This window comes from Mobula birostris, chromosome 8, assembly GCF_030028105.1.
Source record: "Mobula birostris isolate sMobBir1 chromosome 8, sMobBir1.hap1, whole genome shotgun sequence".
NCBI lineage: Eukaryota > Metazoa > Chordata > Chondrichthyes > Myliobatiformes > Myliobatidae > Mobula > Mobula birostris.
The window spans coordinates 135,293,555-135,308,655 of record NC_092377.1 but is presented as its reverse complement, the minus strand read 5'-3'; the positions used below and the strand labels follow the sequence as shown (position 1 = coordinate 135,308,655).

At 46.4% G+C, this 15,101-nt stretch overlaps 1 protein-coding gene across 1 annotated transcript in view; it reads left to right on the top strand.

Moving 5' to 3' along the window:
• LOC140201737 (actin filament-associated protein 1-like 2) overlaps window positions 1–15,101 on the top strand; it is a 157,282-nt gene that overhangs the window by 68,583 nt on the left and 73,598 nt on the right. Inside the window, exons 5-7 of the mRNA XM_072266339.1 lie at window positions 1,040–1,145; window positions 12,482–12,678; window positions 13,917–14,096. Of these exons, the coding sequence (XP_072122440.1) occupies window positions 1,040–1,145; window positions 12,482–12,678; window positions 13,917–14,096 (483 nt within the window). The remainder of the gene's footprint in view (window positions 1–1,039; window positions 1,146–12,481; window positions 12,679–13,916; window positions 14,097–15,101) is intronic.

The following is a 15,101-nucleotide window of genomic DNA, read 5'->3' as shown; positions in this document are numbered from 1 at the left end:
GCTGTTTCACTAGATCAACTGGAGAAACAAGCTGTATTCAAAACTATACAGAGAAAGCAGCTGTAAATTGTATGTGAAATTTCAGTTAATTTCTTGGTGGTGCTACGCTGGTGCTATTGCAATTTTTGCTGGGGCTATAGCACCAGCTAGCACCACCTTAGCGCCGCCCCTGAATCCACTGTATTTAAATGAAATACAGAACAAATTAGAACACTATCAACACTACTACAGTACTATAAATCTGTGTATTAGTTCCTAATAGTTATCAGCAGAGGAATTCATCCAGTGCATGCTACTGTGTCCTTTCGATTGACTGAAAATGAGCAAAATCAGCCTGGGCCCCTCGTGCAGGTAATGGACTGCCTTCACACAATGATTTTGACGATTGCATCCTACGAATCTTCATTCTCATTGCAACATTCAAGATGACTGTTGATACTTCAAATTCTCCATAATTCGTTTGTTGTTGAAGTAATGAAACCATTTTATTTTCACTCCCGGCCGTTTCTGGCATCTGCAAGCCTGAATGTTTAAAACTGGAGTGGGCAAAACAGTTCTGAACTGTCTAACTGCTAATTTCTCACTAACTATCCGTGACAAAAATCATTGCTTTTTAAACACAAACACACGCAACTGACACTATTTAAAAACTGTTTGCTCTAAGCACTAATAGTGTCTAATAGCCATTTAAGTACATGCAACTGAAAGTACTTAGAAACTGTTCGGCAACAGTCTCCTGTCACAATTAAGCAACACGGTGTCCCAAATAAACAAAAGGAATCACGGCTATTTTCTTGATTTACTTTTTGTTTTTTTAAGAGTTTTGTCCCAAATAAACAACTGTCTCAATTAACCAATGGCCCAATTTACCAGAATCCTCTCAATTTAAAGCGGAGGTTGATAGGTTCTTGATTAGAAAGTATATCAAAGGTTACGGGGAGAATGGGGTTGAGAGGGAAAGTTAAGATTCCATGCTCGATGAGCCAAGTGGCCTAATTCTGCTCTTTCGTCTCATGGTCTCATGGTCTTCTCCTCACAGAGCCTTGCTGCCACTCCTTCCGTCCCAGCTCATCTCCACCAGGTCCACGCTGACGACTCATATGAGGGAGCAGACCCACTGTGCTCCGTTGCCCGCTGCTCAACAGGTGCGTTGGTGGGAGGGGAAAGCCTCTTCTTGAGATGTGGACGACGTCCATCCTCTGAGTCTTGGGGGTCATCCAGGAAATGGCTGGTAGATTGCTGAGCTGTTGCAGAAGACCTAGTCCTTCTGCGTGTCCATGGGCCCCTGTTTTCAGTGGTAGTTTTGGACTAAGTTGGTGTAGGGAGAAAGTCTTGAATTACGGAATGGTTACAACCCTTTGTGTTTTCTCCAGCTCTTTGCCAAGTCAGCTCTACTCCATCCAACAATCTTTTCTCCCAAGACCTCAAACTTTTCCCCATCATGTACTAGTCCAGTTCCCTGCTGAAGGTGATAATGGAGTCTGCCTCCACCACATCTACACACTGAGTGCCCCAGATTCCAGCTAGATGGAGCATGAAAAGTTTAGTTCATTCTCTATTGACACCCGCGACCTTAAGTTCTCAGTCCTCTGCACAAGGGAACAGACTTACAGTAATACATATTTTATCAAAGCTCCCCTTAGCCATCTCCTCCAGAGAACAGGCTCTGTAATCTTTGCAAGTAGCCAGATCCCTCATCCCGAGAACCATTCTTGTTCCTGGATCCCTGCCCTTCTCCCCCTGTCTCCATTGGTAAACCCCAGAATGGTCTTTGCCCTTCAAAACTGCTTTCTCCTGCCCTGTCACTTCACCACTAGTGGCCCCAGTCCTGCACCCAATCCAGCAATGCAAAACTGACTCTTCCTCATTCTCTCCGAAACATTTCTCAGTATTACTCTTCAGCACCCATCCCTGTGGTAAACCATCACCTGCACTGTTGTGGTCTGAATACTGCCTGGTTTAGTGTCAGCTGTTAATTCAGATGCTGTACCTTGAGCTCATGAATCTTGGGTCAAATGTGGAACAAAAACGGCAGTGGCCTTGACACGAATATGGTGGGTCCCCAGGAGAGTGGCAATATTTACAGGAGGTCCCGAGGACATCTTCAGTATTGATGGGGTATGGGGAGGTGCTCCCAGGGAGTTGATATCTTCAGGAGGTCTCGGGGCGGGGGGAGTGGGGAGTCATTATTTACAGGAAGACCTAGAGAGTGTGTCAATGGGTGGGAGAGGTGTCCCAAGGAGTTTTTTGGATATTCACAGAGGGGCTGAGGAATGCGTTTTTACTTACAAGGGTTTTTCAGGAGTGTGTCTGTATTTACAAGGGCATGTGAGGGGTGTGTCAGTTTATACAGGAGGTTTTCAGAAGAGTGTCGGTAGCTACAGGTTGGTCTCTGGGAGTGTGTCGGTATTCACAGGGGGTCCCCAGAGAGGGCTGAGGTTCCTGAGAGTGTATCAGTATTTAAAGGGGGTTTCAGAGAGTATGTCAGAATCTACAGGGGGTTCCTGAGAGGGTGTCAATATTTACAGGGGATCCTGGGGAGTGTGTCCCTATTAACAGGGGTCCATGACGTGTGTGTTGGTATTTACAGGGGCTCCCTGGGAATATGTCAGTAAATACAGAGCTTCCCAAAGAGTGCATCAGTATTTGCAGGGGTCCATAGACAGTGTGTCAATATTTAAGGGGATCCCAGGGAAATATGTCAATATTTACAGGAGCTGCCAGGATTGAGTCTGTATTTACAGGGGCCTCCCAGAAGACTGACAACATTTAAAGGGGGTGCCAGAAAATTTCAGTATTCACACAGGGTCCCTGGGGATCTTCCGGTATTGGCAGAAGTTACCTGGAGAGTGGGTTGGTATTTACAGGGGGTCTCCGGGGAGAATATCAGTATTTACGGGGGTGGCTGGGGTTGATAGGCATCCGTTAGTCTTGTGAGACTATGGATTCGCGCCTTGGAAGGTTTCCAGGGCACAGGCCTGGGCAAGGTTGTATGGAAGATCAGCAGTTGCCCATGCTGCAAGTCTCCCCTCTCCACGACACCGATGTTGTCCAAGGGAAGGGCATTAGGACCCATACAGCTTGGCACCAGTGTCATCGCAGAGCAATGTGTGGTTAAGTACCTTGCTCAAGGACACAACATGCTGCCTCAGCCAAGACTCGAACTAGCAACCTTCAGATCACCAGACAAATGCCTTATCCACTTGACCCCGTGCCGACACACTGGGGAGTCACTGGGGAGTGCACTGGTATTTACAGGGGGTCCCGAGGAGTGCAATGGTATTTACAAGGGTTCAGTGGGGAGTGTGGTACTTACTGAAATTGGCAGGTATGATGGTGTGGGCATTACAGAGCCATGGTTGAAAGAAGATCACAGTAGTGAGCTCAGTGTCCAAAGATACACACCATGTCGAAAGGACAGGTAGCGGGGCAGAGGGGAATGGAATGGCTTTGTTGGTAAAAAAATAATTAAATCCATACAAAGAGGTGACATAGGATCAGAAGATGCATAATCCTTGTGCGTAGAGTTAAGAAACTGCAAGGGTTAAAAATTCTGCATTATTTAATGAACCAGATTTGATTATGGAGCTTAAGGTACCCTTGGGAGTCAGTGATCATAATATGATAGAATTCACCCTGCAGTTTGAGAGGGAAGGTTAAACTTGGATGTGTTGCTGCTACAGTGGATTAAAGGTAATTACAGAGGCAGGAGAGAAGAGCTGGTCAAATTTGATTAGAAGTGGACGCTAGCAGAAATGGTGGCTGAGCAGCAAAGGCTGAAGGTTTCTGGGAGTAATTCAGAAGATGCAGCCTCAGAATAGAGAGATACCCCTTTAGAACAGAGAGGAGGAGGAATTTCTTCAGCCGATGCGTGATAAATCTGTGGAATTTATTGCTACATAGGGATCTTGAGACTAAGTCATTGGGAATAGTTAAAACAGAGGTTGCTAGGGTCTCGAATACTAAGGGTGTCAAAGGTTATGGGGAGAAGGGAGGAGAATGGGATAATAAATCAGCCACGATGAAGGATGATGGAGCAGACTCTAATTCTGCTCCTGTGTCTTATGATCTTGGCGTCTAATATAAAAGATACCGTTCGTTCAGAAATGTGAAAAGAGAGGCAAAATTGGACATTGGAATGTTGCAAAATGACACTGAAGAGATAGTAATGGGGGACAAAGAAAGGCTGGATAAACTGTGTTTCGTATCACTCTTTACAGTGGAAGACACCAGCAGCATGTCAGAAATTTGAGAGTATCACGGAGCAGAAGTGAGTGTAGCTGCTAATTGCGATGGAGAAAATGCTATGGAATCTGAAAAATCCAAGGGTAGTTAAGTCACCTGGAGCAGATGGACTACACCCCAGGGTTCTGAAAAGCGTAGCCAAAGAGATTGTGGAGGCATTAGTAGTGGTCATTCAAGAATCACTGGATGCTGGAATGGTTCACAACTTGAAAATCACAAATGTCACTCCAGTCTTTAAAAAGGTAGGGAGGCAAAAGGAAGAAAATTATAGGCCAGTTTCCCTGACTTCAGTGGTTGGTAAGATGTTGTTTACTTGGATTTTCAGAGGGATTTAGACAAGCTGCAGTGTATGAGGCTGCTAAACAAGAAAAGAACTCACGGTATTAAGGAAGTATACGAGCATTTACAGAAGATTGGCTGATTGGCAGATGGCAAAGAGTGGGAATAAGTGGGCCTTTTCTGGCTGGCTGCTGGTGAACAGTGGTGTTCCACGGTGTCAGTGTTGGGTCTGCTGTTTTTCACGTTATATGTTAATAATCTTGATGATGGATTTGATAGCTTTGTGGCCAAGTCTGCAGATAATACAAAGGCATATGGAAGAATAGGTAATGTTGAGGAAGCAGAGGGACTGCAGGAGGACTTGGACAGATTGGGAGAATGGGCAAAGAAGTGGCAGATGCAGTATAGTGTATGGTCACGTAAAAGGATAATGTTGGACCAGAGGGCTCATTCTCAGAATAGAAGGATGTACCTTTAGAACATAGATGAGGAAGGATATGGAGGTCAAACCATTGTGTATATTTACAGTGGAGGTTGAAAGGTTCTTCATTAGCGAGAACATAAAAAGATAACGGAGAAGAATGGAAAATGGGGTTGAGAGGGAAAATAAATCAGCTGTGATTGAATGGCAGAGCAGACTCGATGGGCTGAATGGCCTAATTCTGCTTCTATGTCTTATGGCCTTATAGGCATCCGTTAGTCTCGTGAGACCATGGATTTGCGCCTTGGAAGGTTTCCAGGACGCAGGCCTGGGCAAGGTTGTATGGAAGACCGGCAGTTGCCCATGCTGCAAATCACCCCTCTCCACGCCACCGATGTTGTCCAAGGCATTGGGACCCATACAGCTTGGCACCGGTGTCGTCACAGAGCAATGTGTGATTTAGTGCCTTGCTCAAGGACACAACACGCTGCCTCAGCCAAGGCTCAAACTAGCAACCTTCAGATCACTAGACGAGTGCCTTAACCACTTGGCCACATGCCTTATAGAGTGCGTTGGTATTTTCAGGGGGTCCCTGGGGCTGTGTCAATATTTACAGGGGTTCTCAAGGAGGGCACCAGTATTTGTGGAAGGGGAGGTTCTAGGGAGTGTGTTGATATTTCAAGGGTGGCGGGGGGGCGGGGGGGTTGGTGTTGGTATTTATAGGGTTCCCTGGGGAATGTGTCGACGTTTACAGGAGTTCTCAAGGAGGACACCAGTATTTATGGAGAGTGATATTTAAAGAGCAGCCCGGGGGTGTGGGGGGGTGGGGTTGGTACTTATAAGATTCCCTGGGGAGTGTGTCAGTATTTACACAGGGATTCAATTCCTGGCAGTTGGTCTGTTTGTACAGCCGGGAGGTGCCTCAACTGAATGAACTTACATGGACCATCCAGGGATGTTTCACTATTTCACAGGGGCATTGTTTTTGGAAGTCCCGGGGGGGGGGGGGGTGACCTTGTTTACCAGATATTTTTGGATCTTTGGTAATGTTTAAGTATTGACTGGATTCTTCCAGTATTTACAAGGTTTCTTTGGTATTAGTTGTGGTTTATTAGAATGAGGTGACATAGGGTTGGAAGGTGTTGAATTGCTGTGGGTAGAGCTAAGGAACTGCAAGGGTAAAAAGACCCTGATGGGTGTTATATACAGACCCCCTAAACACTAGTAAGGATGTGGTTTACAAATTACAAGGGGAGGTAGGAAATGCATGACATAAGGCCATGTTACAATAGTCGTGGGGGTTTTCAGTGTGCAGATAGATTGGGAAAATCATGTTATTGCTGGATCCCAAGAGGGAGAATATCTAGAATGCCTCTGAGATGGCTTTTTAGAGCAGTTTGTGGTTGAACCCACTAGGGAATCAGTTATTCTAGATTGTGTGTTGTGCAAAGAACTGGAATTGATTAGAGAGCTTAAGGTGAAGGAACCCTTCGGAACAAGTGATCATAATATGACAGCATTCACCCTGCAGTTTGAGAAGGAGAAGCTAAAGTTCGATGTATCAGTGGAGTAAAGGGAATTACTGAGGCCTGAGAGAGGAGCTGGGCATATAGATCGGAAAAGAACACTGGCAGGGATGACGGCAGAGCAGCAACGTCTGGAATTTCTGGAAGCAATTCGGAAGGCACAGAATATATACATCCCAAAGGGGAAGACGCATTCTAAAGGCAGGATGTCACAATCGTAGCTGACAACATAAGTCAAAGCCAACATAAAAGCCAAAGAGAGGGCATATAATAGAGCAAAAATTAGTGGGAAATTATAGGATTGGGAAGCTTTTAAAAACCAATAGAAAACAACTAACAGTCATAAAGAAGAAAAAGATGGAAGACAAAGGTAAGCTAGCCAATAATATTAAAGAGGATACAAAAAGTTTCTTCAGTTACATGAAGTGTAAAAGGGAGGCGAGAGTAAATATTGATAAGTTGGAAAATGATGCTCGAGAGGTAGTAATGGGGGACAAGGAAATAGTGGATGAACTGAATAAGTATTTTGCATTAGTCTTCACTGTGGAAGTCACAAGCCAAAGCATCAGGGGGCAGAAATGTGGAAAGTTGCCATTACTAAGGAGAAGGTTCTTGGGAAACTGAAAGGTCTAAACGTAGATAAGTCACCTGGACCAGATGGACTACACTTCAGGGTTCTGAAAGAGGTTGCTAAAGAGATTATGGAGGAATCTTTCAGGAATCAAATGACTTAGGCATGGTTCCAGAGGAATGGTAAATTTCAAATGTCACTCCACCCCAAGAAGAGAGAGAGGCAGAAGAAAGGAAATTCTGTGGCCAAGTTTGCAGATGATATGAAGATAGGTGGATGGGCTGTTACTTTTGAGGAAGCAGAGAGGCTACAGAAGGACTTGGACAGATTAGGAGAATGGGCAAAGAAGTTGCAAATGGAATATAGTATATGGTCGTGAACTTTGGAGAGAAATGGAGAGAAAATTCAAAAATCTAAGGTGCAAGGGGACCTGGGAGTCCTCATACAGAATTCCCTAAAGGTTTATTTTCAGGTTAAGTTGGTGGTGAGGAAGGGAAATGCAATGTTAGCATTAATTTCAAGAGAGCTAGAATAAAAAAGCAAGGATGTGATGTTGAGGCTTTATAAAGCACTGGTGAGGCCTAATTGGAGTATTGTGAATAATTTTGGGCCCCTTATCTAAGAAAGGATGTGCTAACATTGCAGAGTGTTCAAAGGCGGTTCACAGAAAAGATTCTGGGATTGAAAGGTTTGTCATATGTCATAAGGCATTTGATGGCTCTGGGCCTCTACTCACTGGATTTCAGAAGAATGAGGGGTGATGTTGAAACCTATCGAATGTTGAAAGGCCTTGATAGAGTGGATGTGGAGAGGATGTTTCCTATGGTGGGAGAGTCTAAGTCCAGAGGACACAGTCTCAGAATTGAGGGGTGTCCTTTTGGAATGGAGATGAGGAGGAATTTCTTTAGCCAGAGAGTGGTGAATGTGTGGAATTCATTGCCACAGGAGGCTGTGGAGGCCAAGTCATTGGGTATATTTAAGACAGAGGCTGATAGATTCTTGAATAGTCAGGGCATGAAGGGATATGGGGAGAAGGCAGGAGACTGGGGCAGGGAAAATGGATCAGCCATAATGAAATGGCAGAACAGACTTGATGGGCCAAATGGCCTAATTCTGCTCCTATATCTTATGTTCTTTTTATTGTCACAGGTACCAAGATAAATCAAAAACCTTACCTACTTACTGTTCATATCATTAAACAGTGTTTTGAAGTAGAACAAGGTAAAACAATAATAACCCAGCCTGGCTACAACCAATCTTGAGTCCAGCGTTGTAAAATTTGTAAAAAATTTTACAATTTTTAAATTGTAAAAGCTACGGAGGAAGTGCAGTGCAGATAAACAATAAATTGCAAGATCTCAGTGCGGTAGATTTTGAGGTCGAGAGTTTATTGTTCAGTGGTCTTACAATAGTGAGATAGAGGCTGTCTTTGAGCCTGCAGGCTTTTGTACTTCAGCATGATGGGAGAGAGGAGAAACAACTGTGTCCAGGGTAGGTGAAATCTTTGATTATGTAGGCTCCTTCAAGTCAAGTCAAGTCACTTTTTATTGTCATTTCAACCATAACTGCTGGTACAGAACATTGTAAAAATGAGACGTTTTTCAGGACCATGGTGCTACATGAAACAATACAAAAACTACACCGAACTATGTAAAACAACACAAAACTACACTAGACTGCAGACCTACCCAGGACTGCATAAAGTGCACAAAACAGTGCAGGCATTACAATAAACAATAAACAAGACAATAGGCACAGTAGAGGGCAGTAGGTTGGTGTCAGTCGAGGATCTGGGTATTGAGGAGTCTGATGGCTTGGGGGAAGAAACTGTTACATAGTCTGGTCGTGAGGGCCCGAATGCTTCAGTGCTTTTTTGCCAGATGCCAGGAGGGAGAAGAGTTTATATGAGGGGTGCGTGGGGTCCTTCATAATGCTGTTTGCTTTGCGGATGCAGCGTGTGGTGTAAATGTCTGTGATGGTGGGAAGAGAGACCCCGATGACCTTCTCAGCTGACCTCACTATCCGCTGCAGGGTCTTGTAATCCAAGATGGTGCAATTTCTGAACCAGACCGTGATGCAGCTGCTCAGGATGCTCTCAATATAACCTCTAGAATGTGGTGAGGATGGGGGGGTGGGAGATGGACTTTTCCCAGCCTTCGCAGAGAGTAGAGATGCTGCTGGGCTTTCTTCACTGACGCAGTGAGAAGTATAGACAGACTCTATAGAACATAGAACATAGAATAGTACAGCACAGTACAGGTCCTTCGGCCAACAATGTTGTGCCAACCCTCAAACCCTGCCTCCCATATAAGCCCTCACCTTAGATTCCTCCATATACCTGTCCAGTGGTCTCTTAAACTTCACTAGTGTATCTGCCTCCACCACTGACTCAGGCAGTGCATTCCACGCACCAACCACTCTCTGAGTAAAAAACCTTCCTCTAATATCCCTCTTGAACTTCCCACCCCTTACCTTAAAGCCATATCCTCTTGTATTGAGCAGTGGTGCCCTAGGGAAGAGGCGCTGGCTATCCACTCTATCTATTCCTCTTATTATCTTGTACACCTCTATCATGTCTCCTCTCATCCTCCTTCTCTCCAAAGAGTAAAGCCCTAGCTCCCTTAATCTCTGATCATAATGCATATTTTCTAAACCAGGCAGCATCCTGGTAAATCTCCCCTGTACTCTTTCCAATGCTTCCACATCCTTCCTATAGTGAGGTGACCAGAACTGAACACAGTACTCCAAGTGTGGCCTAACCGGAGTTTTATAGAGCTGCATCATTACATCGCGACTCTTAAACTCTATCCCTCGACTTATGAAAGCTAACACCCCATAAGCTTTCTTAACTACCCTATCCACCTGTGAGGCAACTTTCAGGGATCTGTGGACATGTACCCCGAAATCCCTCTGCTCCTCCACACTACCAAGTATCCTGCTATTTACTTTGTACTCTGTCTTGGAGTTTGTCCTTCCAAAGTGTACCACCTCACACTTCTCCGGGTTGAACTCCATCTGCCACTTCTCAGCCCACTTCTGCATCCTATCAGTGTCTCTCTGCAATCTTTGACAATCCTCTACACTATCTACAACACCACCAACCTTTGTGTCGTCTGCAAACTTGCCAACCCACCCTTCTACCCCCACATCCAGGTCGTTAATAAAAATCACGAAAAGTAGAGGTCCCAGAACAGATCCTTGTGGGACACCACTAGTCACAATCCTCCAATCTGAACGTACTCCCTCCACCACCACCCTCTGCCTTCTGCAGACAAGCCAATTCTGAATCCACCTGGCCAAATTTCCCTGGATCCCCTGCCTTCTAACTTTCTGAATAAGCCTACCGTGTGGAACCTTGTCAAATGCCTTACTAAAATCCATACAGATCACATCCACTGCACTACCCTCAACTATATGCCTGGTCACCTCCTCAAAGAACTCTATCAGGCTTGTTAGACACGATCTGCCCTTCACAAAGCCATGCTGACTGTCCCTGATCAGACCATGATTCTCTAAATGCCTATAGATCCTATCTCTAAGAATCTTTTCCAACTGCTTTCCCACCACAGGCATAAGGCTCACTGGTCTATAATTACCCGGACTATCCCTACTACCTTTTTTGAACAAGGGAACAACATTCGCCTCCCTCCAATCCTCCGGTACCATTCCCGTGGACAACGAGGACATAAAGATCCTAGCCAGAGGCTCAGCAATCTCTTCTCTCGCCTCGTGGAGCAGCCTGGGGAATATTCCGTCAGGCCCCGGGGACTTACCTGTCCTAATGTATTTTAACAACTCCAACACCTCCTCTCCCTTAATATCAACATGCTCCGGAACATCAACCTCACTCATATTGTCTTCACCATCATCAAGTTCCCTCTCATTGGTGAATACCGAAGAGAAGTATTCATTGAGGACCTCGCTCACTTCCACAGCCTCCAGGCACATCTTCCCACCTTTATCTCTAATCGGTCCTACCTTCACTCCTGTCATCCTTTTTTTTCTTCACATAATTGAAGAATGCCTTGGGGTTTTCCTTTACCCTACTCGCCAAGGCCTTCTCATGCCCCCTTCTTGCTCTTCTCAGCCCCTTCTTAAGCTCCTTTCTTGCTTCCCTATATTCCTCAATAGACCCATCTGATCCTTGCTTCCTAAACCTCATTATGCTGCCTTCTTCCACCGACTAGATTTTCCACCTCACTTGTCACCCATGGTTCCTCCACCCTACCATTCTTTATCTTCCTCACTGGGACAAATTTATCCCTTACATCCCGCAAGAGATCTCTAAACATCCACCATATGTCCATAGTACATTTCCCTGCAAAAACATCATCCCAATTCACACCCGCAAGTTCTAGCCTTATAGCCTCATAATTTGCCTTTCCCCAATTAAAAATTTTCCTGTCATCTTTGATTCTATCCTTTTCCATGATAATTATAAAGGCCAGGGAGCGGTGGTCACTGTCCCCCAGATGCTCACCCACTGAGAGATCTGTGACCTGACCCGGTTCATTACCTAGTACTAGATCTAGTATGGCATTCCCCCTGGTCGGCCTGTCCACATACTGTAACAGGAATCCATCCTGGACACACTTAACAAATTCTGCTCCGTCTAAACCCTTGGGACTAATCAGGTGCCAATCAATATTAGGGAAGTTAAAGTCACCCATGGTAACAACCCTGTTATTTTTGCACCTTTCCAAAATCTGCCTCCCAATCTGCTCCTCTGTATCTCTGCTGCTACCAGGGGGCCTATAGAATACTCCCAGTAGAGTAACTGCTCCCTTCCTGTTCCTGACTTCCACCCATATTGACTCAAAAGAGGATCCTGCTACATTACCCACCCTTTCTGTAGCTGTAATAGTATCCCTGACCAGTAATGCCACCCCTCCTCCCCTTTTTCCGCCCTCTCTATCCCTTTTAAAGCACTGAATCCAGGAATATTGAGAATCCATTCCTGCCCTGGTGCCAGCCAACTCTCTGTAATGGCCACTACATCATAATTCCATGTATGTATCCAAGCTCTCAGTCCATCACCTTTGCTCCTGATGCTTCTTGCATTGAGGTACACACATTTCAGCCCTTCTACCTTACTGTCTTTACACCGTTTATTCTGATTCTCTTTCCTCAAAGCCTCTCTGTATGTTAGATCTGGCTTTACTCCATGCACTTCTTTCACTGCTCTATCGCTCTGGGTCCCATTCCCCTCGCAAATTAGTTTAAACCCTCCCGAACCATTCTAGCAAACCTACCTGCAAGGATATTGCTCCCCCTCGAGTTCAGGTGCAACCCATCCAATCTGTACAGGTCCCACCTTCCCCAGCAGAGCGGAAGCTAGTTCTGTGATGGACTGAGCTGGGCAGTTTCTCGTGGCTACTTGCTCTGTGCCTTTTCCCGGAATTGGGTTACTGACAGCACGCCGTTGCCCTGTGATTTCAGACGGTGTGGATTCGGACAGTAGCCACTATGAATCTTACGGGGAGGAGGAGGTGTGTGCCACCAAGCGTGCAGCCTCTCTGCAGAGGATTCCCAAGCGCTCGCTGAGCGGCACCCGGATTTGTGGCCTGCTGTGGCGGAAGCAGTGGCTGGGGCGATGGACCAAGCAACTGTTCCTCATCAAAGATCAAGTTCTGATGGTTCGTTTCTGCATGCCGACAGATCGAGAACCCTGGTGTCCCGTCTCCGAACCTAGGGGACATCCTCCATCCAACCCTGACGTTCCTCCTTCCACCTGGCCCAGTCCTTGATAACCGTTCACCCCACATTCCCAGCGTCTCGTCTCGGATTGTGACCCCTCACCCCCACATAAGGGTCACTGTACAGCAGCCAACTCACTCCTCCTTGGCGGTGAGAAACAGGGCTTCAGTGCCCTGAGGTAGAGTCAGCTGCACCTGGGCACATTTCCTACTCGCAGGCTGTGGTGTTCAGACTGGGCTCGGTTGTCTGGGATGGGATTTAGCTATTCGGTCATCTGGTCGCTGCCTATTAGAGACATTCCCTGGCGACAGCCAATCCGAACCCAACCTGACCCAGCCAATCTAAGCCCAGCTTGGCTACAACCAATCTGTGTCCAGCATAGTCATGGTCAATCGGAGACACTCCCTGGCCACAGCCAATCCGAACCCAACCTGATCCAACCAATCCAAGCCCAGCCTGGCTACAACCAATCTGCATCCAGCATAGTCATGGTCAATCGGAGACACTCCCTGGCCACAGCCAATCCAAACCCAACCTGACCCAGCCAATCTGAACTCAGCCTGGCTACAACCAATCCGAGTCCAGCGTAGTCGTGGTCAATCGGAGACACTCCCTAGCCACAGCCAATCCGAACCCAACTTGACCCAGCCAATCTGAGCCCAGCTTGGCTACAACCAGTCTGAGCCCTACCCAAAAATGAAATTGCTTTGCAATCTGGAAATTTGAACCTAAAGCAGAAAAGTGCTGAAATTTTCTGAGGTTCCCACCATGAGCCGTATCGCCGGCGGAAGGGAAACGGAGCCAGGGTTTCAGGTCAGGCAGATTCTGTCTCCACAGGCACCACCTGACCTGCTGAGGGTTTCCTGCACCTGACCCAACTCTGACGCACAGGAGGATCCCACAAGGCTCCGGTTCCCGCCTTTGTTTCCAACTCTTACAAGGGGGCAGATGATGGGTTCTGTGGGCAAGGGTAAGGGGCGGTGGGTGGCAATGGTAAGGGGCAAGTAGTGAGGGCTGCGGGCAGGAGGTGGGGTCCGTGGAAAGGGATAAGGGGCAGGTGGTGTGGTGTAAGGGTACACACAGCTGACCCTGCCAGGAATGGGAGCAGCCGTGATGAGACCTGGGGGCACCTCCTGTCCATCGCTGGGTAACGGCGCCCGGTTCCTCTTTCCCGCAGTGTTACAAGTGCATGAAGGACCAGCAGCCACTGATGGAGCTCAGCCTCCACGGATCGCGCGTGACGTACAAGTTCAAACGCAGTAAGAAGGTCCAGCACGAGCTGAAGGTCGCGACCGCAAGTAACGAGACCGTGGTGCTGGGGCTGGAGAGCCGCGAACAGACTGAGGACTGGCGGAAGGTTTGGAGGTGTTAGCACCAGAAATTTTCACTTAGTTAGCCATCAGTGGTTAACCAGTCTAACAACTTTGCATGAATGGCTTACAAGCAGATTAAACTTGATTATGAGTGATTAATTAATATGACTTCTGTTATATGGGATTGACAATTATTCTAAAGATAATTGGTGTGAATAACTAATACATGGTGTACCCTTTATTATGAGGGATTAATCAACAACCTAGCTGTCTAGAATGAAGGTTGTCTAGGGAATATTAACAGCATGGAAACAAACCCTTCTGTTCAATTGGTCCATGCTGACTGCAGCATCCTCTCTGCTAATCGCAGTTACCCACATTCAGCCCGTAGCCCTCCGAGCCCCTCTCCTCCACGTACCTATCAAACTGCTTCTTAACTATTGAATTGCACCTGCCTTGACCACTTCCTCTAGCAGCTCGTTCCAGATACTCAATACCCTTTGTGTAAAGAAGTTGCCTCTCAATCTCCTCTCTTGTCTTGTATCTATCAAGTACAAGAGCAGGGAGGTACTACTGCAGTTGTACAAGGCCTTGGTGAGACCACACCTGGAATATTGTGTGCGGTTTTGGTCCCCTAATCTGAGGAAGGACATTCTTGCCATAGAGGGAGTACAAAGAAGGTTCACCAGATTGATTACTGGGATGGCAGGACTTTCATATGATGAAAGACTGGGTCGACTAGGCTTATACTATCTGGAATTTAGAAGATTGAGGAGGGATCTTATTGAAACATATAAAATTCTAAAGGGATTGGACAGGCTAGATGCAGGAAGATTGTTCCTGATGTTGGGGAAGTCCAGAACGAGGGGTCACAGTTTGAGGATAAAGGGGAAGCCTTTTAGGACCAAGATGAGGAAAAACTTCTTCACAACAGAGAGTGGTGAATCTGTGGAATTCTCTGCCACAAAAAACAGTTGAGGCCAGTTCATTGGCTATATTTAAGAGGGAGTTAGATATGGCCCTTGTGGCTAAAGGGATCAGGGGGTATG